General features: G+C 38.1%; 1 protein-coding gene across 2 annotated transcripts in view; it reads right to left on the reverse strand.

Annotated features, from left to right (window-relative positions):
• The window catches only part of PBX3 (PBX homeobox 3), a 231,861-nt gene that overhangs the window by 27,202 nt on the left and 177,576 nt on the right, over positions 1-27,083 (reverse strand). For both annotated transcript variants that reach the window (XM_030858661.2, XM_030858658.2), the window contains exons 4-5: positions 24,300-24,490; positions 17,837-17,972 (exon numbers count right to left, since the gene is read on the reverse strand). In XM_030858661.2, coding sequence (XP_030714521.1) covers positions 17,837-17,972; positions 24,300-24,490 — 327 coding nt within the window. The remainder of the gene's footprint in view (positions 1-17,836; positions 17,973-24,299; positions 24,491-27,083) is intronic.

Genomic DNA, 27,083 nt, shown 5'->3' on the forward strand with positions numbered 1-27,083 from the left:
GTACATCTGCTAGACATTCAGGATATAGTGCTGAATAAGACCACAGTCCCAATCAACGGGGAATTCACCATCTATCAGAGGAACAACATTAAACAATTCATTATTTAGTTATAATTGTGGTAAGTGTTATCAAGGAAAAGTATGAGAAGCTGTGAGAATATACAATGGAGGATATCAACTGGAAGTTCAAGGAAAGCTTTCTTGAGGAATTGATATTTGAAGTGAGCTTTGAAAGAGTAGTAATTAATAAAATATTTACACATATGTTTAGGGGGTATAGGATTAGACCATCCCAGGCAGGAGAAACAGCAAAATAATAACTATTATTATATTTTTTCTTATTCTTAGATAAGCACTCTCCTAGGTGATTTACATATATCTTCTTACTGAAACTCCCATAACTTTATGAGGTACATGCTATTTTTATTCAAATTATATGTATGAGGAAATGAAGCACAGTAAGGTTAAATGACTTGCCCAAGGTCACAGAGCTATTCAGTTGGGGGTACTTTCCTAATCCTCAGTAAACCCCTCCTGATACCATATTCCAAGATGGCACCCATATGCACCAGTACAGTCCCTGGACAATTCTGGTATCCTGTCAACAACACATTTGTCTGTCTCCCTCAAGAAATTTGACATTTCTCAGGGAAAAGAACCTTATCTCATTCACCTTTCTTTGCCACAGTGCCAAACACAGTGTCTAGTCAAAGTAGGCACTCAGTGCCTGTTGAGTGGATTAGGAAAACAGCCCCAAGTCCTGGTAAGTACCTTTGGATGGATCAAATTAACTTACTTTTACTGTATGTAGCTTCTACTTTCAAAATCCATACTTGTTTTAGAAAAGTAATATGCTCTCCACATAAGCTGACAGAAGAAAGGAGAAGAGAAGCCAAAAGACAAGAACAAAGGAAGCCCAAGAGCATCTCTGGAGAATGCCAGATCTCCTGGGTGGGAATACCACAGAATCGAAATAAGTGGGAAGCCAGGAGGCTTGAACTCAGAGCTGGTTCTGATCAGATGTCCTTGCCCTTTGGGCTACACTGTATTTCCTCTTTTCACTCCTCCCTACCTACTCTCACTCTGCTCTGGGCCCCAAGAGGCTGACCTATATGCCCTCGGGCTTCTGGACAAAGGAAGTCACTGGTAGGAGATGAGAAGAGACGAAAGCAAGGTCAGAGTATTTGTTCCCCTGATTTCCTCACTGTAATACTGCATTTACTTAAGGTCTCAGTTACTGGCCTCCACACAGCTTCTATGTCTTGGTTGGGTTCTGATAATTTTCCTTATCTCTTCAGGCCAAGTGGTAATAACAGAACCAAGCAGTACCAGCATTATCCTTTGTGGTTTCCCTACACTCTGCCCCCACTTCTGTAAATAGTCGCTTTATTAAACTCTCCTCAAATTATTTTAATTTGAGTGTCCCATCTGTTTTCTGCTGGAATTGACTGATATATTGGCCTGTTGGTCTGACCACAGAAGTGAAGAAATGGAAAGGTGAGATGCAATGATGACGGACAGGCAGGAGGAGAGGCTGACAGGAATACTCAAAGGGAAAGAACAGACAAGGAGGTGAACGGGACAAAAACCTGAGGGACCATGATTCTGATATGGCTTCTTCTTGACAGGAAAACTCAAAAAACACTACATCTAATCTGGAAATAGTCTTTCTATCCTTAGTTGGGTATCACATCCAACGAGTATTAGAGACGCCCTCAAAAAAGGTTCCCTAAAATAAATATAACACCTGACATCCCTGGAGCAAGCTTTAGGCACCAAGCTAATCATGGTGCTGATTGTTTATAGAGGAGGACAACAATAGCAAAAAAATCAGCGGCTTCCCGTTTTCTTTAAATCTTGCAGATATGCCTTATCTGTACGTGTGTTACGATATCCTCAAAGCTCTCATCTTTTTACAACCTGCTCCTTTGTTCTTTGCACACTGTTTAATGATGTCGCAGCTCCACTAGGACACACACTCAGAGACTTTACAGAACAGAGGGTCTGCAGCCTTCTTTTAAGACAGTGTGAAAGAATCACTTCAACAAAATAGCTGCCATTGTCCTTCAACTTGTCTCCAGTGCACCAGTTGCATACTTACAGTAGAAATCCACTTCTGCCTTCTATCTACTGCCAAAGTAACTGAAAAGGCTTTTATGGATAGCTGTAAAAGATACTGTAATTTGATAGTCATCTTTTTTTTCCTGCTCTAATTATTATTTTAACAGGCTTCTTCTTATTTTAATAGATTTTTTTAATAAGGAAATCTTACTTACAAATTTTAATTAGCTTACTGAATATTCACTGCTTTGGAATAAGTAGTTTAATGAGTAAGGAGACCTCAGACTACTAACTAGCCTGGAGTCTCTAAAGTAGCTTACGGGGAAACGATGCAGCCTTAGTGATATAAGCCCAGCCTGTACCTCACAAACCAGGACCCTGAACCAGGGCTCCAGAGACAGAGGAATCACATTGCCTCTTGCAGGAAAAAAAGTAAAAATCGATTTTATTCCTTTTTATCAAGAACCTCTATGTAAGGGACTTCCCTGGTGGTGCAGTGGTTAAGAATCCACCTGCCAACGTAGGGGACATGGGTTTGAGCCCTGGTCCAGGAAGATCTCACATGCCACAGAGCAACTAAGCCCATGCACCACAACTACTGAGCCTGCACTCTAGAGCCCACGAGCCACAACTACTGAGCCTGTGCACCACAACTACTGAAGCCCGCGTGCCTAGAGCCCGTGCTCAACAACAAAAGAAGCCATCGCAGTGAGAAACCTATGCATCACGACGAAGAGTAGCCCCCGCTCGCTGCAACTAGAGAAAGCCCGCGCGCGGCAACAAAGACCCAACGCAATCAAAAATTAATAAATGAATATTTATTAAAAAAAAAAAAGAACCCCTAAGAACCTCTAGCTCTCCCACTCACGGAGACTTGCGACCATTGTCAAATCACTTAACTTCTCTGAACATGTCTCTGCATCTGTGTTATATAATTTTCTCCACATTAGACTGTTATGAAAGTGGGTCTTATGCACCACTTTAAAAGCTCTAATATATGTTAGTTGGATGAATGTATGAATGTATGAATGAATCTTAATGCTGCCGATTAACCACTCTATTATTTCAGGTTCTCATCTGCTAAAAAAGAAAATCAATCTTTTCTTTACAATACACTTCAATTACAGTAGCAATGAAGAATAAGTTAACATTTTTCATTCTAAAAACACCTAGCAGGGAAAGTAGGGCCCGAGTTATTTAAATTCAAAATTGGAATCAGGAGAACAATGGAGTTTTTGTGACTCACTAACTTGAATAACCAATGAAAGTTAGCTCTATTCCGAAAAGTAAAAGCATATCAATATCTGTCCCACTGATTAAGAATATATGACAGGGACTTCTCTGGTGGTCCACTGGTAGGCTCTGCACTCTCAATGCAGGGGGCCCAGGTTCGATTCCTGGTCAGGGAACTAGATCCTGCATGCCACAACTAAAAAGAGCCCACATGCTGCAACTAAAGATCCCGCATGCCGCAACAAAGACCCCCCACGCAGCCTAAATAAAGTAAATAAATATATTTTTAAAAGAATATATGGCAATTTAAGTATGATTCTCAGTGCTTATGACATTTGAAATAATTTCTTTTTTTGTGACTTTCTACGGTGTTATGTAAAAGGGGAACTCCAGCTTACTAAATCACACTAACCCTTAAGAAATCAAAGATTTCAAATTCTAAGTTCAGTCTGCAAATCTATGTTAAGGATATTTATATTTATAATATATTAACACAAATTAACATAAGACTAAAATAAATTGTAAAATTTTCACTTACCTGTTCCTATTTATATAGTGAACCTAAAAAACCTATAATATATATTAACTTAATATGTCCAAAACCAAACTCCTGATCTTCCCCCCAAAACCTGTTCCTCCCAAATCCTTGCCCAACACACTTAATGACAACTCCATACTTCTGCTGCTCAGGCCAAAAATGTTAGAGTCATCCTATCAGTAAACCCTCAGCTGTACCTTCACAATTATCTGGAATGCAGCCACCTCCCATGGCCTCTACTACTATCATCCTGGTCCAAGCCACCATCATCTTCTGCCTGGATTATTGCAGTGGCATCATAACTAGTGTCTCTGCTTCCCCTTGCCGCCCATGGTCTATTGTCAATACAGTTACCACGGTGATCCTGTTAAAACTTAAGTCAGATCATATCACTCCTTCGTTTTCCATCTCACTTAGAGTAAAAGGCCAAGTCATTACCATGGTCTATAAGGCCCCTGTACCACTTGGACCTCACAGTCCCTTTGACTTCATTTCCTACCACATCCCCCATTTGCTCAGGTTACTTTTACCTCAGGGTCTTTGCACTTACTGTTCCCTCTGCCTGGAATGTTCTTCACCTATTAGCCGCATGGCTTGATCATTCATCTTCTTCAGTCTTTACCAAAAGATATTTTCTCAGGAGGGGTTTTCTTTACAACCCTATTGAAAATTACAACCTTTACCTCACTGCTCTCCTTCCCTCCTTTATTTCTCTCCATAACGCCTATCCCTTTCTAATTTATCATTTACGTACATTACCTGTTTGTATCATCCCAGGAAAATCTAAGCTCCATAAGGGCAAGTCTGTTGTTGTTATGTAAGTAAGTAACTTTTTAGTCAAATGAAAACTATATATACAAAAAAGGGACATATATCATGACTACAGGGCCTGATGAATTTCCATAAAGTGAGCACACCCATCAAATCATCATTTAGGTTGAGAAACGTTCCCCTTTGCAATCACTGTTCTCTCAAGTGAAACCACTATCCTGACTTTTAACACTAAGATTAATTTGGCCTGTTTTTGAACTTTGGAATATATGAAATTATATGCTAAGTGCTTGACTTCTTTCACTTGGCATTACGTAATTACATATAGTCTAGTTCATTCATTCTCATTGCTACATAATATTCCAAATACATATAAATATGCCACTTTTATTTACCCATTTTCCTATTGATGGACCTTTCCATTGTTTCTAGTTTGGCTATTATACTGTTGCTAAGGATATTCTTATATATATCTTTTGGTGAGAGATGTACACAATTCTATCAGGTATGGCAGGGAGTTCAGCCTGTTAAGTTCACAGATGTCTCTTCCATCCCTAGCACAGTATCTGACACATAATAGGTATTACAATAAATTTTTTGTTAACAAATGAATGGAATTATTCTTTAAAAACTTCTCTTATTTAGATTTAATAATTCACGTATGACTTCCTAGGCTTACATATGTAGGTTTATAATGCATAAAAATTAAATTAACCTCTGTAAATCCTCCACTCAACTTAATAAATAAACTACCAAAAATACCACTAAAACTCCTTGAATATCTCTTTCTAATCCCATTCTAATTAACTATTTTTTTATCATTCCCTTTGTTTCTTTATATTTAACCATATATATGTGTCCCCTAAATAATATGCTGTTTGCTTGGTTTTTAACTTTATGAAAATGATATCATACTATATATATTCTACATTCTGAAAAATTGGCATTTTTCACTCAATATTAGAACTCACACAAATTGATGTGTGTAGCTGTTGATCATTCTTTTTTCACTGCTATATAGTAATCCATTGTAGAATTATACCACAATGGATTTATCCACTTCTCCAGTCAATAAACTGGAAAACTCGCTTATATCAAGTTTTTTGCCATTTCAAACGGTGTTACTATGAATGCTTTTACATGTCTCCTAATATACACAGACGAGAGGTTTCCTAGGGCAATTTCCTAGGGCAATTTCATCTGAAATCATGGATTGGATGATATGTGTATATTCAAATTTATAAGATAATGCCAAAAGTTTTCCAAAGTGGCTATACCAATTTACATTCCTACCAATGATATTTAAGGGTTCCTGCTGCTGTATAATATTCTTACCAACAATGTGTAGAGTTTGTATGCTCAGTCTTAGGATTTTTTGCCAAACCAGTAAATGTAAATGTTATTTTATTGTAGTTTTAAAATCACATTTTCCTGATAACTAATAAGAAGGATCTTTTCATATAATTGACCATTTATATTTCTTCTTCTATGAAATCCTTGTTTGTGTTTTTGCCTATTTTTCAAATGGGTTTTGTCTTTTTCTTATTAATTTATAGGAGTTCCCTATATATTTTACATTTTAATTCTCTTGCTTATACATTTACAAATATCTTCTTACAGTTTGTGGCCTGTCTTCACATTTTAAAAAGGTTTTATCTGAAATAATTTCAAACTTGCAAAAAAAAGTTGCAAGAATAAAAATAGTGTAAAGAACATGTAAGTGTGCCCTTTACCCAGATTCACCTGTTACTAACATTTTGCCCCATTCATTTTAGCATTTTTGTGCACTCAAACACACGCATTTGCTCTGTGTGTGTATGTTTGTATGTATGTGTTTATATATACACATATACACACATACACACACACAAACATATATAAACACACTTTCTTTTCCTGAACGATTTGAGGGTAAATTATATACACCATGGCCCTTTACCCCTAAGTAAGTCAGTGTGTGTTTCTTAGGACTAGAGATATTCTCTTATATAACCACAGTACAATTAAAAATTACTATTTACTTTAGTAAATTTAAGCCAATAATTCTTTTATGGCATTCTTCCCTCCAGGAGAGGATCCAGTCTAGGGTTGATCATTGCATTTACATGTCATTTGTCTTTTGCCTCTTTTAATCTAGAACATTTCCATGGCCTTTCTTTGACATTTGTAAAGAATACTGCTCCCTCCCCACGTTTTCTTCCTAATAGAACATTCCTCATTATGGGTTTGTCTGATGTTTTCTAGTGATTACATTCAGGTTACATTCCAGGGCAAAATACTACACACAATGTCCATTTGCCCCTCTTTGGTGATGAATCAACTAATCATTACAATCATCTAATCACCTGGTCAGGGTTTTATTCCATTTCTCCACTCTATAATTGCCTTTCTAAAAAAGTATCCCTTGCAACAAATAAAGGGCCTACGGAGAGATACTTTAAGACCATGTTCTTCATACAGATATCCTCCTAGATTTAATATCTATTGATAATTCTTTTTAAAAAAATATGAAACAACTCTTAGTGTTTTATTTATTGATTGATTGATTGATTTATGGCTGCGTTTGGCCTTCATTGCTGCACACAGGCTTTCTCTAGTTGCGTCGAACGGGGGCTATTCCTCATGCAGAGCATGGGTCTAGGCGTGTGGGCTTCAGTAGTTGTGGCATACAGGCTCAGTAGTTGTGGCACACAGGCTTAGTTGCTCTGCAGCACGTGGGATCTTCCCAGACCAGGGATCAAACCCGTGTCCTTGCATTGGCAGGAGGATTCTTAACCACTGCGCAACCAGAGAAGTCCCTCTATTGATAATTCTTGTCTGATCCAATCTTTACTAAAATGGTTGTATCATGTTGATGTTTCACAGTCTTTATTAAGTACTTTGATAAATGTCCTACCACTGAATTTATCAGCCTTTTCCTTTGTTGTTTACACATTTTGTTTTTATAAAGACTATTCTCAAACTACTAAAGATACTTCCTAACATTTTCTTCTGAAAATTCCTTACTTATTCCTAATTATTAAGTATTTTAAACAGTATTTTAAGTACTTCAAGCAATAAAGAATAAATCAAATTCGTATACTTTAAATCTAGCAAAAATAGTATTGCTCTAGTTGCCTGTTATCAGTGGGTTTCAATTTTTTTTTGCAAGGAGAGATGCTTTTACTTCCCTGCTTTGTTGTCCTTGGTAATGTTTTTCTTTTATTTTTGAATATTATTTTATTTATTTTTTTATACAGCATGTTATTAGTCATCAATTTTATACACATTGGTGTATACATGTCAATTCCAATCACCCAATTCAGCACACCACCATTCCCACCCCGCTGTGGTTTTCCCCTCTTGGTGTCCATACATTTGTTCTCTACATCTCTGTCTCAACTTCTGCTCTGCAAACCATTTCATCTGTACCATTTTTCTAGGTTCCACATACATGCAATAGTATACGATATTTGTTTTTCTCTTTCTGACTTACTTCACTCTGTATGACAGTGTCTAGATCCATCCACGTCTCTACAAATGACGTAATTTCCTTCCTTTTTATGGCTGAGTAATATTCCATTGTATATATGTACCACATCTTCTTTATCCATTTGTCTGTCGATGGGCATTTGGGTTCCTTCCATGACCTGGCTATTGTAAACAGTGCTGCAATGAACACTGGGGTGCACGTGTCTTTTTGAATTACGGTTTTCTCTGGGTATATGCCCAGTAGTGGGATTGCTGGATCATATGGTAATTCTATTTTTAGTTTTTTAAGGAACTTACATACTGTTCTCCAGAGAGGCTGTATCAATTTACATTCCCATCAACATTACAAGAGGGTTCCCTTTTCTCCACACCCTCTCCAGCATTTGTTGTTTGTAGATTTTCTGATGATGCCCATTCTAACTAGTGCGAGGTGACACCTCATTGTAGTTTTGATTTGCATTTCTCTAATAATTAGTGATGTTCAGCAGCTTTTCATGTGCTTCTCGGCCATCTATATGTCTTCTTTGGAGAAATGTCTATTTAGGTCTTTTGCCCATTTTTGGATTGGGTTGTTTGTTTCTTTAATATTGAGCTGCATGAGCTGTTTATATATATTGGAGATTAATACTTTGTCCATTGATTCATCTGCAAATATTTTCTCCTGTTCTGAGCTTGTCTTTTCATCTTCTTTATGGTTTCCTTTCTGTGAAAAGCTTTTAAGTTTCATTAGGTCCCATATGTATATTTTTGTTTTTATTTCCATTACTCTAGGAGGTAGCTCAAAAAAGATCTTGCTGTAATTTATGAAGAGTGTTCTTCTTATGTTTTCCTCTAAGAGTTTTATAGTGTCTGGCCTTACATTTACGTCTCGAATCCATTTTGAGTTTATTTTTGTGTTTGGTGCTAGGGAGTGTTCTAATTTCATTCTTTTACATGTAGCTGTCCAGTTTTCCCAGCACCACTTATTGAAGAGACTGTCTTTACTCCACTGTATATCCTTGCCTCCTTTGTCATAGATTAGTTGACCATAGGTGCGTGGGTTTATCTCTGGGCTTTATATCTTGTTCCATTGATCTATTTTTCTGTTTTTGTGCCAGTACCATATTGTCTTGATTACTGTAGCTCTGTAGTATAGTCTGAAGTCAGGGAGTCTGATTCCTCCAGCTCCATTTATTTCCCTCAAGACGGCTTAGGCTATACAGGGTCTTTTGTGTCTCCATACAAATTTTAAGATTTTTTGTTTTAGTTCCATAAAAAATGCCATTGGTAATTTGATAGGGATTGCATTGAATCTGTAGATTGCTTTGGGTAGTAGAGTCATTTTCACAATGTTGATTCTTCCAATCCGAGAACATGGTATATCTCTCCATCTGTTGGTATCATCTTTAATGTCTTTCATCAGTGTCTTAGAGTTTTCTGCATACACGTCTTTTGTCTCCCTAGGTAGGTTTGTTCCTAGGTATTTTATTCTTTTTGTTGCAATGGTAAATGGGAGTGTCTCCATAATTTCTCTTTCAGATTTTTCATCATTAGTGTATAGGAATGCAAGAGATTTCAGTACATTAGTTTTGTATCCTGCAACTTTACCAAATTCATTGATTAGCTCTAGTAGTTTTCTGGTGGCATTTTTAGGATTCTCTATGTATAGTATCATGTCATCTGCAAACAGTGACAGTTTTACTTCTTCTTTTCCAATTTGGATTCCTTATATTTCTTTTTCTTCTCTGATTGCCGTAGCTAGGACTTCCAAAACTATGTTGAATAATGGTGAGAATGGACATCCTTGTCTTGTTCCCAATCTTAGAGGAAATGCTTTCAGTTTTTCACCATTGAGAATGATGTTTGCTGTAAGTTTGTCATATATGGCCTTTATTATGTTGAGGTAGGTTCCCTCTATGCCCACTTTCTGGAGAGTTTTTATCATAAATGGGTGTTGAATTTTGTCAAAAGCTTCTTCTGCATCTATTGAGATGATCATGTGGTTTTTCTTCTTCAATTTGTTAATATGGAGTATCACATTGATTGATTTGCATATACTGAAGAATCCTTGCATCCCTGGGATAAATCCCACTTGATCGTGGTGTATAATCTTTTTAATGTGTTGTTGGATTCTGTTTGCTACTATTTTGTTGAGGATTTTTGCATCTATATTCATCAGTGATATTGGTCCGTAATTTTCTTTTTTTGTAGTACCTTTGTCTGGTTTGGGTATCAGGGTGATGGTGGCCTCATACAATGAGTTTGAGAGTGTTCCTTCCTCTGCAATTATTTGGAAGAGTTTGAGAAGGATGGGTGTAAGCTCTTCTCTAAATGTTTGATAGAATTCACCTGTGAAGCCATCTGGTCCAGGACTTCTGTTTGTTGGAAGATTTTTAATCACAGTTTCAATTTCATTACTTGTGATTGGTCTGTTCCTATTTTCTATTTCTATTTTCTATTTCTTCCTGATTCAGTCTTGGCAGGTTGTGCATTTCTAAGAATTTGTTCATTTCTTCCAGGTTGTCCATGTTATTGGCATAGAGTTGCTTGTAGTAGTCTCTTAGGATGCTTTGTATTTCTGCTGTGTCTGTTGTAACTTCTCCTTTTTCATTTCTAATTTTATTGATTTGAGTCCTCTGCTTCTTTTTCTTGATGAGTCTGGCTAATGGTTTGTCAATTTTGTTTATCTTCTCAAAGAACCAGGGTTTAGTTTTATTGATTTTGCTATTGTTTTCTTTGTTTCTATTTCATTTATTTCTGCTTTGATCTTTATGATTTCTTTCCTTCTGCTAACTTTGGGTTTTGTTTGTCCTTCTTTCTCTAGTTCCTTTAGGTGTAAGGTTAGATTGTTTATTTGAGATTTTTCTTGCTTCTTGAGGTAGGCTTGTATTGCTATAAACTTCCCTCTTAGAACCGCTTTTGCTGTATCCCATAGGTTTTGGATCGTCGTGTTTTCACTGTCATTTGTCTCTAGGTAGTTTTTGATTTCCTCTTTGATTTCTTCAGTGATCTCTTGGTTATTTAGTAACGTATTGTTTAGGCTCCATGTGTTTGTGTTTTTTACGTTCTTTTCCCTGTAATTCATTTCTAATCTCATTGCATTGTGGTCAGAAAAGATGCTTAATATGATTTCAATTTTCTTAAATTTACTGAGGCTTGATTTGTGACCCAAGGTGTGATCTATCCTGGAGAATGTTCTGTGCGCACTTGAGAAGAAAGTGTAATCTGCTGTTTTTGGATGGAATGTGCTACAAATATCAATTAAACCTATCTGGTCTATTGTGTCACTTAAAGCTTCTGTTTCCTTATTTATTTTCATTTTGGATGATCTGTCCACTGGTGTGAGGTGTTAAAGTCCCCCACTATTATTGTGTTACTGTCGATTTCCTCTTTTACAGCTGTTAGCAGTTGCTTTATGTATTGAGGTGCTCCTATGTTGGGTGCATATATATTTACAATTGTTATATCTTCTTCTTGGATTGATCCCTTGATCATTATGTAGTGTCCTTCCTTGTCTCTTGTAACATTCTTTATTTTAAAGTCTATTTTATCTGATATGAGTATTGCTACTCCAGCTTTCTTTAGATTTCCATTTGCATGGAATATCTTTTTCCATCCCTTCTCTTTTAGTATGTATGTGTCTCTAGGTCTGAAGTGGGTCTCTTGCAGACAGCATATATATGGGTCTTGTTTTTGTATCCATTCAGCAAGCCTGTGTCTTTTGGTTGGAGTATTTAATCCATTCACGTTTAAGGTAATTATTGGTATGTATGTTCCTATGACTATTTTCTTAATTGTTTTGGGTTTGTTTTCGTAGGTTCTCTTCTTCTCTTGTGTTTCCCACTTAGAGAAGTTCCTTTAGCATTTGTTGTAGAGCTCGTTTGGTGGTGCTGAATTCTCTGAGCTTTGGTTTGTCTGTAAAGCTTTTGATTTCTCCATCCAATCTGAAAGAGATCCTTGCCGGGTAGAGTAATCTTGGTTGTAGGTTCTTCCCTTTCATCACTTTAAGTATATCATGCCATTCCCTTCTGGCTTGTAGAGTTTCTGCTGAGAAATCACCTGTTAACCTTATGGGAGTTCCCTTGTATGTTATTTGTCATTTTTCCCTTGCTGCTTTCAATAATTTTTCTTTGTCTTTAATTTTTGCCAAATTGATTAGTATGTGTCTCGGCGTGTTTCTCCTTGGGATTATCCTGTATGGGACTCCCTGCACTTCCTGGACTTGGGTGGCTATTTCCTTTCCAATGTTAGGGAAGTTTTCGACTATAACGTCTTCCAATATTTTCTCTGGTCCTTTCTCTCTCTCTTCTCCTTCTGGGACCCCTATAATGCGAATGTTGTTGCGTTTAATGTCCCATGGGTCTCTTAGGCTGTCTTCATTTCTTTTCATTCTTTTTTCTTCATTCTGTTCCACAGCAGTGAATTCCACCATTCTGTCTTCCAGGTCACTTATCCGTTCTTCTGCCTCAATTATTCTGCTATCGATTCCTTCTAGCGTAGTTATCATTTCAGTTAGTGTATTGTTCATTTCTGTTTGTTTGTTCTTTAATTCTTCTAGGTCTTTATTAAACATTTCTTGCATCTTCTCGATCTTTGCCTCCATTCTTTTTCCGAGGTCCTGGATCATCTTCACTATCATTATTCTGAATTCTTTTTCTGGAAGGTTGCCTATCTCCACTTCATTTAGTTGTTTTTGTGGGGTTTTATCTTGTTCCTTCATCTGGTACATAGCCCTTTGCCTTTTCATCTTGTCTATCTTTCTGTGAATGTGGTTTTTGTTCCACAGGCTGCAGGATTGTAGCTCTTCTTGCTTCTTCTGTCTGCCCTCTGGTGGATGAAGCTATCTAAGAGGCTTGTGTAAGTTTCCTGATGGGAGGGACTGGTGGTGGGTAGAGCTGACTGTTGTTCTGGTGGGCAGAGCTCAGTAAAACTTTAATCCGCTTGACTGTTGATGTGTGGGGCTAGGTACCCTCCCTGTTGGTTGTTTGGCCTGAGGCAACCCAAAACTGGAGCCTACCTGGGCTCTTTGGTGAGGCTAATGACAGACTCTGAGAGGGCTCATGCCACGGAGTACCTCCCAGAACTTCTGCTGCCAGTTTCCTTGTCCCCAAGGTGAGACACAGCCACCCCCTGCCTCTGCAGGAGACCCTCCAACACTAGCACGTAGGTCTGGTTCAGTCTCCCCTGGGGTCACTGCTCCTTCTCCTGGGTCCCAATGCACACACTACTTCGTGTGTGCCCTCCAAGAGTGGAGTCTCTGTTTCTTCCAGTCCTGTCAAAGTCCTGCAATCAATTTCCACTAGGCTTCAAAGTCTGTTTCTCTAGGAATTCCTTCTCCCGTTGCCAGACCCCCAGGTTGGGACGCCTGACGTGGGGCTCAGAACCTTCAGTCCAGTTGGTGGACTTCTGTGGTCCAAGTGTTCTCCAGTCTGTGAGTCACAGCAGTTATGGGATTTGATTTTACTGTGATTGCACCCCTCCTACCATCTCATTATGGCCCCTCCTTTGTCTTTGGATGTGGGGTATCTTTTTTGGTGAGTTGCAGTGTCTTCCTGTCAATGATTGTCCAGCAGCTAGCTGTGATTCTGGTGTTCTCGCAAGAGGGAGTGAGAGCACATCCTTATACTCCGCCATCTTGGTTCCTCTCGAGGTTTCAATATTTTAAAGTTAGCTTTGTATAGGAACAACTTTTTTTTTTAAATTATTCTTTTTCTCAGCAGTTTCTTTTTTTAAAAAATAAATTTATTTATTTATTTTTGGCTGCAGTGCGTCTCCGCTGCATGCAGACTTTCTCTAGTAGTGGCGAGCAGGGGCTGTTCTTCGTTGCGGTGCGCAGGCTTCTCATTGCAGTGGCTTCTCTTGTTGCAGAGCATGGGCTCTAGGCACGTGGGCTTCAGTAGTTGTGGCACGTGGGCTCAGTAGTTGTGGCTCGTGGGCTCTAGAGGGCAGGCTCAGTAGTCGTGTAGCACAGGCTTAGTTGCTCCGCAGCATGTGGGATCTTCCTGGACCAGGGCTCGAACCTGTGTCCCCTGCTTTCGCAGGTGGATTCTTAACCACTGCGCCACCAGGGAAGTCCCATGAACAACTTCTGAATTCTAAATTTTATTGTATTTTAGTATGATGTATATTTAAAACACTGCTTTTTCTATTTAGAAATTAGTTCACCTGTCAGGTCTGGAATATTCTCTGCTTTCACTTCTAAACAACTTAAACAAAAGGATACTAATTAAAGGGGGGAAAGGGGTAGTGGTGGTGGTGGTGGGATGAACTGGGAGATTGGGATTTACATATATACACCAATATGTATAAAATGGATAACTAATAAGAGCCTGCTGTAGAAAAATAATAAAATAAAATTCAAATCAATAAATAAAATTAAAAAGCAAAAAAAAGATACTAATTTAAAAGGCTAGCAACTGGACTTCCCTGGAGGTCCAGTGGTTAGGACTCTGCACTTCCACTGCAGGGGGCACAGGTTCGATCCCTGGTCAGGGAACTGAGACCCCGCATGCTGCACAGTGTGGCAAAAAATAAAAAAGGCTAGCAACTGATGTCTTCAATAGTGAAAATTTTCACTATTGCTTTCATGTCAGAGATGTGGGGGAAAAGGGAATGGTTGAGTGGAAATAACATTTTTAAGCATTAAAAAGGTACAAAGGAGAGGAAATTGTCACAATTTACATTGAATCTTCCACTGATTGCTGAAATTCTCCACTTGAAAAGCTGATCTGGGAGAAAAGAAGGTCATAAAGTCTGCTTTTTAGACAGAGAAATATGTCTATGTCTATATTATTTCTATCTCAAGCAATTACTAAAATATTTCCAAAACGAACAAAGCTATTTTTCTATAGAAAACCAGTGAAATGAACATAGTAATTAACTATTTTTTAAAAATCTGTAAATGGGATCCTAGCCAATTTTAGAAGTACAGCAAAGCCTCCCTAGTTCAGAATAGTCAGAAGGAAACTTCTCTCACTCATTACACAAGCATGTGTTAAGAAATCCTACTTCACACACACAAGATGCTAGTACACCCAGTGAAAAACTAGGATTATATTGATTTTCAAAAAATGTATATAATCTGTGTTATTCTCCAATGGTGAATATGTTATAGAAGTAAAAAAGAAAAGCAAGAAAAGGAGCGGAAGCATGAAACACCTTAGTTTAAACTGGACCCACAAATATCTGAGTTCTAAGTCAGAGAGCTCTTGTGAGAGGAGGAAAACTAGACTTGGCATCATCAGCTGGTGTTCAGTACAAGCCCAATGCTTTCACTAATGTTCAGGGGAAATGCTCACACCAGAAAACATCCACTTGAAGTGAATATACTTTAAATTTCATCTTCCCTATCTGACCCAGCATATTATACTGTTCCTTAGTATTTCAAGTGGCAGTGAGTACTACATAGCCCAGATAGTGATTTTTTTTTCTGATCTATGGTTTTTGTATTAATTGAAGTATAGTTGATTTATATGTTCTTTTTCAGATTCTTTTCCATTATAGGTTATTACAAGATATTTAATATAGTTCCCAGTGCTATACAGTAGTAGGAGCTTGTGGTAGTAATGTTTTATATAGTATATGTCTTCATAAACTGGTAGCCCAAATCAATTATATTCCATTTCGAACTGAGCAAAAGGAATCAAGGCATGCCACTATATCATAAGGGAGTGACAATAACTATTAAATGAAATCTTAATTATAAATCTAAGATTGCTCTGGAGGTTCTATGGAAAGTAATGCCAAAATAAGAGCTAAAAATTTTCTCAAACCCAGACCATATTCCCTTAAATAACAATGACTTAAAATACTGATATGATGCAGCTACTATGGAAAACATTGTGGAGGTTCCTCAGAAAACTAAAAATAGAATTACCATATGATCCAGCAATCCCACTCCTGGGCATATACCCAGACAAAACCATAATTCAAAAATATACACACACCCCTATGTTCACAGCAGCACTATTCACAATAGCCAAAACATGGAAATCACCTAAATGTCCATTGACGAATGAATAGAGAAGATGTGCTACATATATACAATGGAATACTACTCAGTCATAAAAAAGAATGAAATAATTCCATTTGCAGCAATGTGGATGCAACTAGAGATTATCATACTAAGTGAAGTAAGTCAGAAAGAGAAAGACAGGGACTTCCCTGGTGGTCCAGTGGCTAAGACTCTGCACTCCCAATGCAGGGGGCCCCGGGCTCGAGCCCTGGTCAGGGAACTAGAGCCCACATGCTGCAACTAAGAGTTCATGTGCTGCAACTAAAAGATCCCGAGTACCACAACGAAGACCCTGCCTGTGGCAACGAAGATCCCGAGTGCCGCCAGGAAGACCCGGTGCAGCCAAATAAATAAATAAATACTGAAAAAAAAAAGAAAGAAAGAAAGAAAGAAAGAGAAAGACAAATACCATATGATATCACTTATATGTGGGATCTAAAATATGGCACAAATGAACCTATCTACAAAACAGAAAGAGACTCACAGACACAGTGAACAGACTTGTGGTTGCCAAGGAGGAGGTGGGTGGGGGAGAGAAGGACTGGGAGTTTGGGATTAGCAGATGTCAACTATTATATGTAGCATGGATAAACAGCAAGGTCCTACTATATAGCACAGGGAACTATATTCAATATCCTGTGATAAACCATAATGGAAAAGAATATAAAAAAAAGAACGTCTGTGTATACCTGAGTTAGTTTGCTGTAAAGCAGAGACTGGCACAACATTGTAAATCAACTATACTTCAATAAAAATAAATAAATTAAAATAAAATTAAAATAAAATACTGATATGAAACTTTCACTGGAATGTGAAGGGGATCTTTAGAATCTTGAACTTCAAATATATAGGAGTATTTATTTAGAGGCTACTTTAAAATTTATGTCATGTGACCTCTAGGGACCACTGAAATTTCTGGAAAGGGTCAGCTTTTCCTTAAGTGCCACTCCAAGAACTGGTTGGTGACTACCACATTTGCATGCTATGAAGAAATGTTATTCAAATGACAATCTATAAACAACAATATGAGTATTAAATAAATTATATTTTAGAGCTAATTCCAATAGGATATATTTATTTTTTAAGGAGGTACAGTTGCTTGTTTAATTATTTGTTTCCAACCCTCAATCTAAAATACAAGTCTATCTGCCTAAAACTAAGTGTATTTTTGTTAGAAGATGACAGCTAACTTCAGGGGCACAATTTATTACAAACAGACATTTAAAACAACAAAAACAAAAAAAGTGGGGATAGGCATGAACTTAATTCTTCTATTTAATGGATAACAAGAAAGCAAAGAAATCTTTGAGACCCAAATATCATAGCATGGTTTTCAGGAAAGGACTTGGTGAATTCCTCAAACTTTCACCATAGGGCTATATTAAATTTCCTTTTGGCAACAAATAAATTGCTTTCTCACTGGTGGAAGCTTAGACCAGTCATCTAAATCAGGAAAGCAGAACTACATGCCATACTGAAGAGTCACGTAAGTGTAAAACCACGTCTCTCCCCATGGCATGTTTATGTTTTTTCTATAGATTTCCACTAGGGCAGCAGGTGATTATCTAGACTCCTTGACATTTAGGATTAAAAGAAATTATCTAAGCTTTAAAAGCTCGCATAAAAATGTGGAAATATCTATATTTTCTTTATATCTCCTTTGATGATGAAACATTTGGATATGAAATTTGATAAGAATGCCCTGAAGAGGAAATAGGGTTCCTATAATCAACGGGGAAACAAGACAGACCCATGGAGTCCTGTTGCACCTGTGACACTGTGATGCTGCATTTCTTGGCCAGCTCCTCTTTGGCTTCTTCACTGGGGTAGGGGTTGCTGAGGTGTGAGTAAAAGTATTCATTCAAGATTTCTGTGGCCTGTTTACTGAAGTTACGCCTTTTTCGTCTATGAAAGAACCAAAAAGAGAATTGTCGTTATAATCAACATTAACCAAAGAGGGATGTACTACTTAGGATCACACAAAAAAGTTCGCTTTCTGTTTTTAAACATTCTTAGGGTGTAATTAATCACCATGATGTTGTAAATTATACTCTTTTCATCCTCCAAAGAACTATCCAACTCACGTGAAGATGTAGGATAACTAAGAAAAATACTAGAATGTGAAGCACAATTAACTTCATCCTTTAATTTGTTCAACAAATACTTATTGAGGATCTAATGTGTTCTAGATACTCAGTGAGGATCCAGTTGGAACAAAACAGAGAAGGTCTATTAGGGAGCTCACAGGGGATTAGAGGGTTAAGAGAGAGAGTAGAGAGTTAGGGGAAAGAAAAACATTAGACAAGCAACACAGAAATTAATAATTATAAATTACAGTAACTATGTCCAGTACCATGAAGGAAAAGTATAATGTATAATGAAAGTGTCTAAGAAGGAAACCTAACACAGATTATGGAGTCAGGAAAGGTTTCCTTGGAAGAGTGACATTTAATCTGAGGCCTGGAGAATGTGTATAACTTAGTCAGACAAAGAGTAGAAGGAAGAGGAATGAGCAGAGGGAATGGTCTTCAAACAGGAAAAAAGCTCGGAAAGTCCAAAGTGCTAGAGGAGGCTGGAGCACAGTAAAAACAGGGAATATGTGAGATGAGTCTGGAAGGATGGACAAGGGCCAGATTACACAGGCTTAGTGGACCCCACATGGATTTCTGAATTTTATTTTAAGTGCAATCGGAAGTATTAAAGGTTTTAAGTTTTACATTTTAAAAAGATTATTTTGACTACTGAGAATAGCTGAAGGAGGGGATGAAAGGAAATGTAGAGATATTTAAGGAGACAACTACAGTGGTCAAACTGAGAGATGATGGTAACTTGGCATAGGGAGAGAATAATGTAAATAAAAAGATTCAAGGTCAATTTGAAAGGCAAAAGCAATAGGACTTGATAATAAATTGGATGGGGGGTGGGTGGGTGGGGAAGACAGAGAAGGAAGGTAAGGAAAAAAAAATACATCAAGGATTTCTGGATTTTTCTGCTTCAGCCAACTGCCTGGACTGAGGTATGGTTTGCTTAACAGGGAAAGAGTAGGGGAGGACAAATTCTTTGTTTTTACTGGGAGGGGGTGGCAGAATGTCAGAAGATCAAGTATTTGTTGACAATTTATTTCAAATAGCAAAAATGTCATTTACATTTGGGTTTTATTTTGAAGATTTTAAAGAATTCCAGCCTGAAAATTAGCATCTGTCAGATTTCACTTTAAATTAAATTCTCCAGTAACTGGAAAACACTTTCCCCGAACAATTTTCTTAATATTGCCTTACAAATAATCTTAATGATCTTAACTGTGATATCCTATACTCAGGAAAGACAGCGTCAGTAGGCAGTTGTAAATGTGTATACCCTATGAGATTCTTCTAGTTAAAATGATGTCACTAATGTGGCAGGTTAAGTATGTGATCTATGTTTCAACATTCAGGGAGAGTCAAGGGAGCAAGAAATCTCGGTCTGATCAAAACATCTCAAGTTATGAGCCCTGAAACTTCTTAATTTCAATAATTTTTTGGAAGGTTAAACCATTGTTTCCTGAGGGATGAAGAATAGATTCAGGATCTATTTGGGAATTAAAATCAACAGGATTTGATGATGAACTGGATGGGGGAGGTGGTGAGGGAAGACAGATGAAAGAGAAGTACACCAAGAATAGCAATCAGCATTTTTGCAGGAGTCAGGCATTGCTTGACAAGAAAAACAAAGCCCTGACCTGGGGCACTTTGAAAAGGCACAGTCTGATGAGTGGGTAGCTGGGTGAATAGGATGGAAAAGGTCTAGAATAGATACTGAAACTGTCAAACTTACAGATAATTACCTGGCCCACAGATAATGTTTGTTGAGACAACACAATAATGAGCATAAAAATCTAAGTTTCTGGCTTCTTATGAAAAATTGGAAGATCAGCCACACCAGGCCCACATCATCAGAAGGCAACCACAGGCTAAAGCTAAGTGATGGCTGTCCCCTCAGATATGTACCCGTCTGCTCTAATCCTCACTGCCCCTCATCCAGCCACTCCCCTCAATTCCGTTATATGTAAGTATGTGAGCTTGTGACTCAGTCTAAAACATGAAATCCAGCAGCAAGACCGGGTACAGTGGAGCAGATCACACAAGGGCATTTCTTTGGAAAATGAGGACTTACAAAAGGGGGAATGAGCAGAAACATATTGGGAAAGCAGAAATAAGTTTGGCTCATTTATCGACTTTACCTAGGAGTGGTTTTAGAAAACATCAAAAAACCTCAGAGAACAAATTTATGGGCGGAACAGAATACCTTACCCCAGGCAGTCTGGCTGCATCCAAACTACAGCACTTCTACTAGAAGAGTAGAGGGACCTACACAAATTTATTCCTAACTGTTCTGTACCGGTACATACTTCGGCTTGTCCAATTACCAAGAAAATGTGAGTAGGGCTTTACAAAAAGCCAGAGAGAGCAAGGGAATCATATATCTGAATGAGCATGTTTGCCTAGAGCAGAAAAACCGTGCCTTCTCAGTGTAGAGGGCTTGCTAAGAGGCACTACAAGAATAGATGGAAGCAAAACTCAGTATTTGCATTCACTTGAAGGCATAAGAGAGAACTCGGTCTAATACTTCATTTATTTTTTAGAAAAACATTCTGTAGAAAATGCCCATTAAGCATTTCCCCTAAGTTTCATTCCCCCCAGGGTTCACCACACTCTAAATGGCTATGCCTCAGGCCAGTGTGCAGTGGTGCATCAGTCCCAGGGCTGTGTCCCATCAGCATCACAACATTACTGATGGCAGTCTCTGTGGGAGAAGGGGCTCTGCTCCAAGCTCTGCCACCATCTCACTCTGGCTCTGCTCACTCTGGCTTGTTAACTTACTTTCTCTTCTTGGAAGAAAAATAAATCATTTAGGTGTATACATTATGAATGCAGTTATGTTTAAAAAAAAAGAGCATGCATGTTGATAAGAATGGGAAAGTATCCGCAGAAATAAGGATAGCAATTGTGTTAGAAAAGATTCCTTTCTGAAGAAAGTACTTTTAAATATCTTTGTTATGTAATGCTTTTAATTAAAATGCTCAACGTTGACAATTTAAAAATGTTTTTTGTTTTCTGATGCTACTTCCTTAACTCTTTGAGCTATTATAAGTAGTAAGTGGAAATATTCATTCATCTGGTTAGTCAACAAATTATTTTTCTGCAGCCTACTATGTGTAAGACACTTGCTGGAATTGTGGGGAATCTAAACGTGTAAGACTTGGTTGGCCATTGCTTTCAATGACGATGTGACTTACTCGGGAAGAGAAGAAATGATCCTGAAAAACTGCAATAAAGGCAGTCTGCATGAAGTTCGGTCCGGAAAATTGTATAAACATAGTATCAGTGTTTAAGAGACGGCAAGGACGAGTCCAGTGGAGTGCTTAAAGTTGGCTTCCTAAAAAGGGAGCATTTAGGCCAGGCCTGAAAGGCTGAGCAAGGTCTCACTAATGCAACCAACATGAGCACCAGCTCTGTTCCAGGCTCCGTGCTACACACCCTCACAGATGACAATTCATTACTGGTGACCAAGTTGGGGAAATGGTTGGGAGAACAGGGTTTGCTGTGGAAGGCTGGAGGTGGAGGTTGAGGGGTGGTGGTGGAAGAGGTGGTTAGGCAGAAGAGAAGAATTCTCGCCAGAGGAGACAGATGAGACCAAGAGGTATCGCATTTTGGATTAAACACAGGAAAGAACAATTTAGTGATATATTAAGAGCACTAAAAATGTTCACATTTTGGTCTAATAATACCATTTCTGAGAATTAATCCTTAGGAAATAATTCTAAAGATCAAAAAGGTTGAATGCATAAAGATTTTCACTGGAAGACTAATTCCAATAAAAATCTGTCTAAAATAGTACCTTCCCTCCATCATTTTCTCTCCCTTTACCTTGCTTTTATTTTTCCTCATGGCACTTACCATTCTATCACATTTCATTACATTATTGAACAGAATACTACAGCATATTTGTTTACTTGTTTATTGTCTGTTTCCCCAAGTAGAATGTAAACTCAATTGGGGCGAGTATGTTAACCTATCCTGTTTACCTTTATAGCCTCAGCACAAATAAATATTTGTAGAAGGAAAGAAGAAAGGAATTGGAAGGAAGGAAGAAGTTATCATGGAAATTAATAGGGACAACTAAATGCTCAAAAATGAAGAAATGGCTAAGTTAATTATTTATCATATATCCATCTGGTAGACTTCAGCAATTAACATTTAAAATAGGAGTTTATACTATATGAAAAATGTTTACCTATTCATGGTAAATTTTTTTGTTTTCTTGCAGTTCGCGGGCCTCTCACTGTTGTGGCCTCTCCCATTGCAGAGCACATGCTCCGAACGCGCAGGCTCAGCGGCCATGGCTCACGGGCCCAGCCGCTCCGCGGCATGTGGGATCCTCCGGGACCGGGGCACGAACCCGTGTCCCCTGCAGCGGCAGGCGGACTCTCAACCACTGCGCCACCAGGGAAGCCCCATGGTAAATTTTTTAAAAAGCAAACCAAATTATGCATATTGTACCATCACAAAGAACATTTAAAAAAAAAAAAAGTACCACAAACCAGAAAGAAATATACTAAAACGTTCACAGTGACTTTTTTTTTCCATTGGGTAGTAAAAAAGTGATTGTCTTTTATCCCTCGTCCTTCTTTCTATTCTATACATTTTACAACGTTTCCATAGTGACCTTGGTTAAATAGGAAAAATATAAAATAAAACTTAAATCTTAACAACAACAAAAAAGTAATTTGGGCGGGGGCAGGTCACATAAGGCCTCAAATGCCAGGTTAAGTAGTGTGCATGTGAGTTACCCAGCATTGAAAAGCTGCTATGGGGTTCCCTGGTGGTGCAGTGGCTGAGAGTCCGCCTGCCGATGCAGGAGACGAGGGTTCGTGCCCCGGTCCGGGAGGATCCCACATGCCGCAGAGCGGCTGGGCCCGTGAGCCATGGCCGCTGAGCCTGCGCGTCCGGAGCCTGTGCCCCGCAACGGGAGGGGCCGCAACAGTGAGAGGCCCGCTTACCGCAAAAAAAAAAAAAAGAAAAGCTGCTATGGTTTTTAAGTAAAGCAATTAGGGCATCATAAGAGGGCCATGGAGGATGAGTGGGAGAAGAGTAAGACTGGAAGCAGGGAGAATAGTGGGAAGTTACTGTGGTAGTCTAGGTACAAAAGGATGAACGTGAACTTAGCAGTGCAAGTATGGAAGGAAAAAAAGAGCTAGAACGAGAAATGTGGAAAACAAAGCACTGGTGAGTTCTAATGACTAATTCAGTACGGAAGAAGGAGGAACCAAAGGCGATACGGGTCTTGGCTTAACCAGGAGAACGGGAGTATAATCAGGTGGCATATGTTTCCTTATTCGGCTCTAAGGAAGAGCTCTGGCATGAAGATTGTTCCTCACATCTTGTTTTCCAGTTGAGATGCTAACCTATTTTCTTTAATATTGTAAAATTTGGACGATAATCATCACCTCTGTGAGATTCCAAGGGAGAGAAAACAAAACAAAATAGAAACCCCTTTCCACCGTTGAAGATTGATTGCAAGCTTTAGCAATGCCCAAGAGGCATCTCTGCAGAGGCAGCATATAGTAGGAACTTGACAGTTCCTCTGTTATGTCACCTAGTAGGTCTAACACACCATATACAATTTATTACCTAATTCCTGTGAAACTTGGTGACAGCTTCAGATAAAAGGGAAATATGTATCCTGAGAGGGGAAACTCACAGGCTTTCTTCTTGATTTGGAAAAACAGAGTTTGGGGTTTTGTGGTAACTATAATACCACTTCCTTCTTAGGAATATCAGTATCTCCAAGTACTTTTTTTCTAATATGCACAAGCAACGTAACATCAGGAAGTTCTTAGAAAACAAACCTGCATTAAAACAAAGTTACATACTGAACATTATCCTTAAATATACGTTTTAGCATCAGAACTGAAAGAAAGGCTATGTATTACTAAGTCATTAGTAGTGGCACTAATCCTATTTGTTTCCTGAGTCACCAAATTGGCAGCTAATAGCACTACCACCCCCAGACAAGAAGAGGCTTGACAGTGCAGGCACCATGAGGTGAATTACCTGTCCAATGTAGAGAAGAGCTCTTATACCCAAATTAAAGAAGAATCTAAGACCAATTGGCCAGGATTACAGAAAATAATACACAGAGTGAAAATAAAAATTTTAAAAAGCCATGCAATAGATTTGTGGCCTCACATACCTGGCATCAAGGAACCTTGATCTTAAAATCATAACTGCTTCACAAGTGCTTTGTTTGAGCTGCATCTGAATGGAACTAAATTTTCGATGGATGATGCCCACCATTCTTTCAATCTCTTTTGGGGAAATGGGACGTGTTCTACTCTGCTCTCGGAGAAGGTTCATCACGTGTGTAGTGAATTCATTACATGCCTGTAAGGGGAAAAAAATCACTCCTTAGGAATCTGGTATTTTGTATTATCACACCCAGACATTAACTCATCTGAATTTCTACCTCATTTGCAGTTGCCAATGGCATTATGCAGTAGGTAGGGTAAAATGAAAACTAAGACACTTGTGAAATGGCAGTGATAGTTAGATGGGGCGCAAGAATTCTGAAACTATGAATGGCCAGGCATGCAAGGGAAGCACAGCACTCAACTGCCCTTCCCACCACCCTTGTGGTGTCCCTGTTCCAAGATGAGGTTTTCCCACTGGAGGATGCTCTCTACCAACTGCTATATGTAAGTACAAATATATGTTAATTGTTAATACTAAGTACCTCCTATTTTCTTTGGGGTTTTACATTTATTCCACAAATGTCTACTGAAACACTATGAAGTTCAAACTCCTCCAAGAGCGATTAAGGACACATAAATGAGCAAGATGTGGACCTGACTTTCAGTGCAATAAAATATATAAAAAACGAATTCTTAAACAAAGCAGACCATGTAAAGTATCACAGGAAAATATGAGTAAGTGCTTCCTAAGTTCCAAGGAGGAAATATTCTCATCTGGAAGCAGAGATCACTTCATGGGAAAAGTGACATTAGGGCTTTAAAGGATGGGTAAGATTTTTGAAAGGTGGAATAAAGGTGGAAATCAAGAGGAATTTCAGGCACAAGAAAATATCCTGGAAATCATGGTATATAGCAAGTCCACAGGGACAGAGAGAATATGTAAAGGAGAAGAGGGAATTCAGATTTGCACTAGCATGTAAAGGGCCTCTGATACCATGCCAATGTCCTAGTATAATTTAGCTGTGGTGTGGGCCTTATTTGTGGATATATGCCATTCCTAAAACATGGGTAAAGCAGCTCAGCTCCTCAGGGGAGGGGCAGCAGGAAAATAAGGATCAGATTTGGGTCTCAAACTTTTTAGTTAACAATCCTCAGTCCCTGTCTCTTTCAGCCCACCTATATTTAGATCTATAAAACCACATAACTGGGCCTACAAAGAAATCCAGTATTGCCTTGGTAAATAAAGCATCTGTCTGTATCTCTGGATAAAAAGAACATCTTCTGGCATTTTTGTTTAAAAAAAAAGACAGGAGATTCTGCACCTTACTGCACAGATGCCTCTAGTAGGGTGAGCAGACAGAACAATCATTGATCATGGCAAGATGCATTCTGAAGATATAACAATGTCCACTTCCCTACAGATATCCCGAACATACAGCACATGATGGTTTTTCTAACTGCTCATTAGAGAACTAACTAACCTTTTAAGTACACTGGCTGTTTCAGTTACTTTAAGCTTTTATGGAGCTTTTATATAAATATTTCTAAGGTGAGGTAAAATGAGTCTGGCTTACCAAAGTTTTTTTTAAAATATGTTTAAGTCTTAAGAATTTTAAAGTTCCTTGTGAGTGGTGACTCTGGGGTTCTTCAGAGTATAGATTTGTGCAACACACACAGTATGCATCCAATAAACATCTATGGCTTGGTGGGGTTTTGTATTATAATTCAAGAGTAATGTTGATTAATATCTGTAAACACATTATCCCTGAACCTTTGTAAGTGAAGGATTTTTAACCTGCAGTCCATGGATAGGTTTAGAATGTCCATGACTCCATGAAATCTTATTCAAGTTGTGTGCACATCTGTCCTTCCCGAGGAGACAATCTGTGGGGTTTTTGTTTGTTTTCGTTTCAGATTCTCAGCCAGTCTATAATTTTAAAAGGCTAAGAATTACTGTCCTAGGTTATGGCACAGTAAAACATTAAGGAACTTTGCAGCTCTAAAATCGGAAGTTCTTTCCATCTTTAAGGAAACCATAATAAAGAAAAAAGTAAATTTAAGATTTTCCCCACTATATTGTCAACTTAAACTATTTTGTGCCAAGCTGAAAATAGGTGGTCACCCTGTCAAGAAATATATGTACAGATCTTTTTTTCTTGTACAATACTTTCCCTAAAGAGATGTTCATATAATTTCAAATTACATAATTTAATAAACACTAGCCCTCAGTTTTCTTATTAGTAAAATGAAGGAAAGTAAACTAGAACAGCAAACTGGAATCAGCAAGTTCTGATAGACACTTCTACAGCTAATTCCAAAAAATGTTAATACAGTATGTTTGGGAAATATGGGGCTAACCAAAATTTTAAATGCTTTTTTTTTTTTTGAGGGGTGTGGGGGCAGGATTCCTCAGTACTTCCAGTATGCCAATATGCATCATAAATCTTCAAAGGAGAATGGTATATCCAACTTTTCCCAAATAAATTTGGTCACAAAACCTCTTTTCTCTAGAGCAGTGCTGTCTAAAAGAAATACATTGTGAGCCACATATGAAAAAAAATATGGGGGGTCATTTAATGTTTTTTCTACTGCACTGATTATTTTCTGAATGTGTTTTATTTTTCTCATATGAAATGTAAAATTTTTCTAGTAGCCACATTAAAAAATAAGAATCAGGTGAAATTAATTTTAACATATTTTATTTAACCCAATATATGAAAAATATTAACATTTCAACACATAATCAAGATCTTTAGATAACTGTTAATGAGATATGTTACATTCTT

Source organism: Globicephala melas, chromosome 6 (genome assembly GCF_963455315.2).
Source record: "Globicephala melas chromosome 6, mGloMel1.2, whole genome shotgun sequence".
In the NCBI taxonomy this organism is placed as follows: Eukaryota; Metazoa; Chordata; class Mammalia; order Artiodactyla; family Delphinidae; genus Globicephala; species Globicephala melas.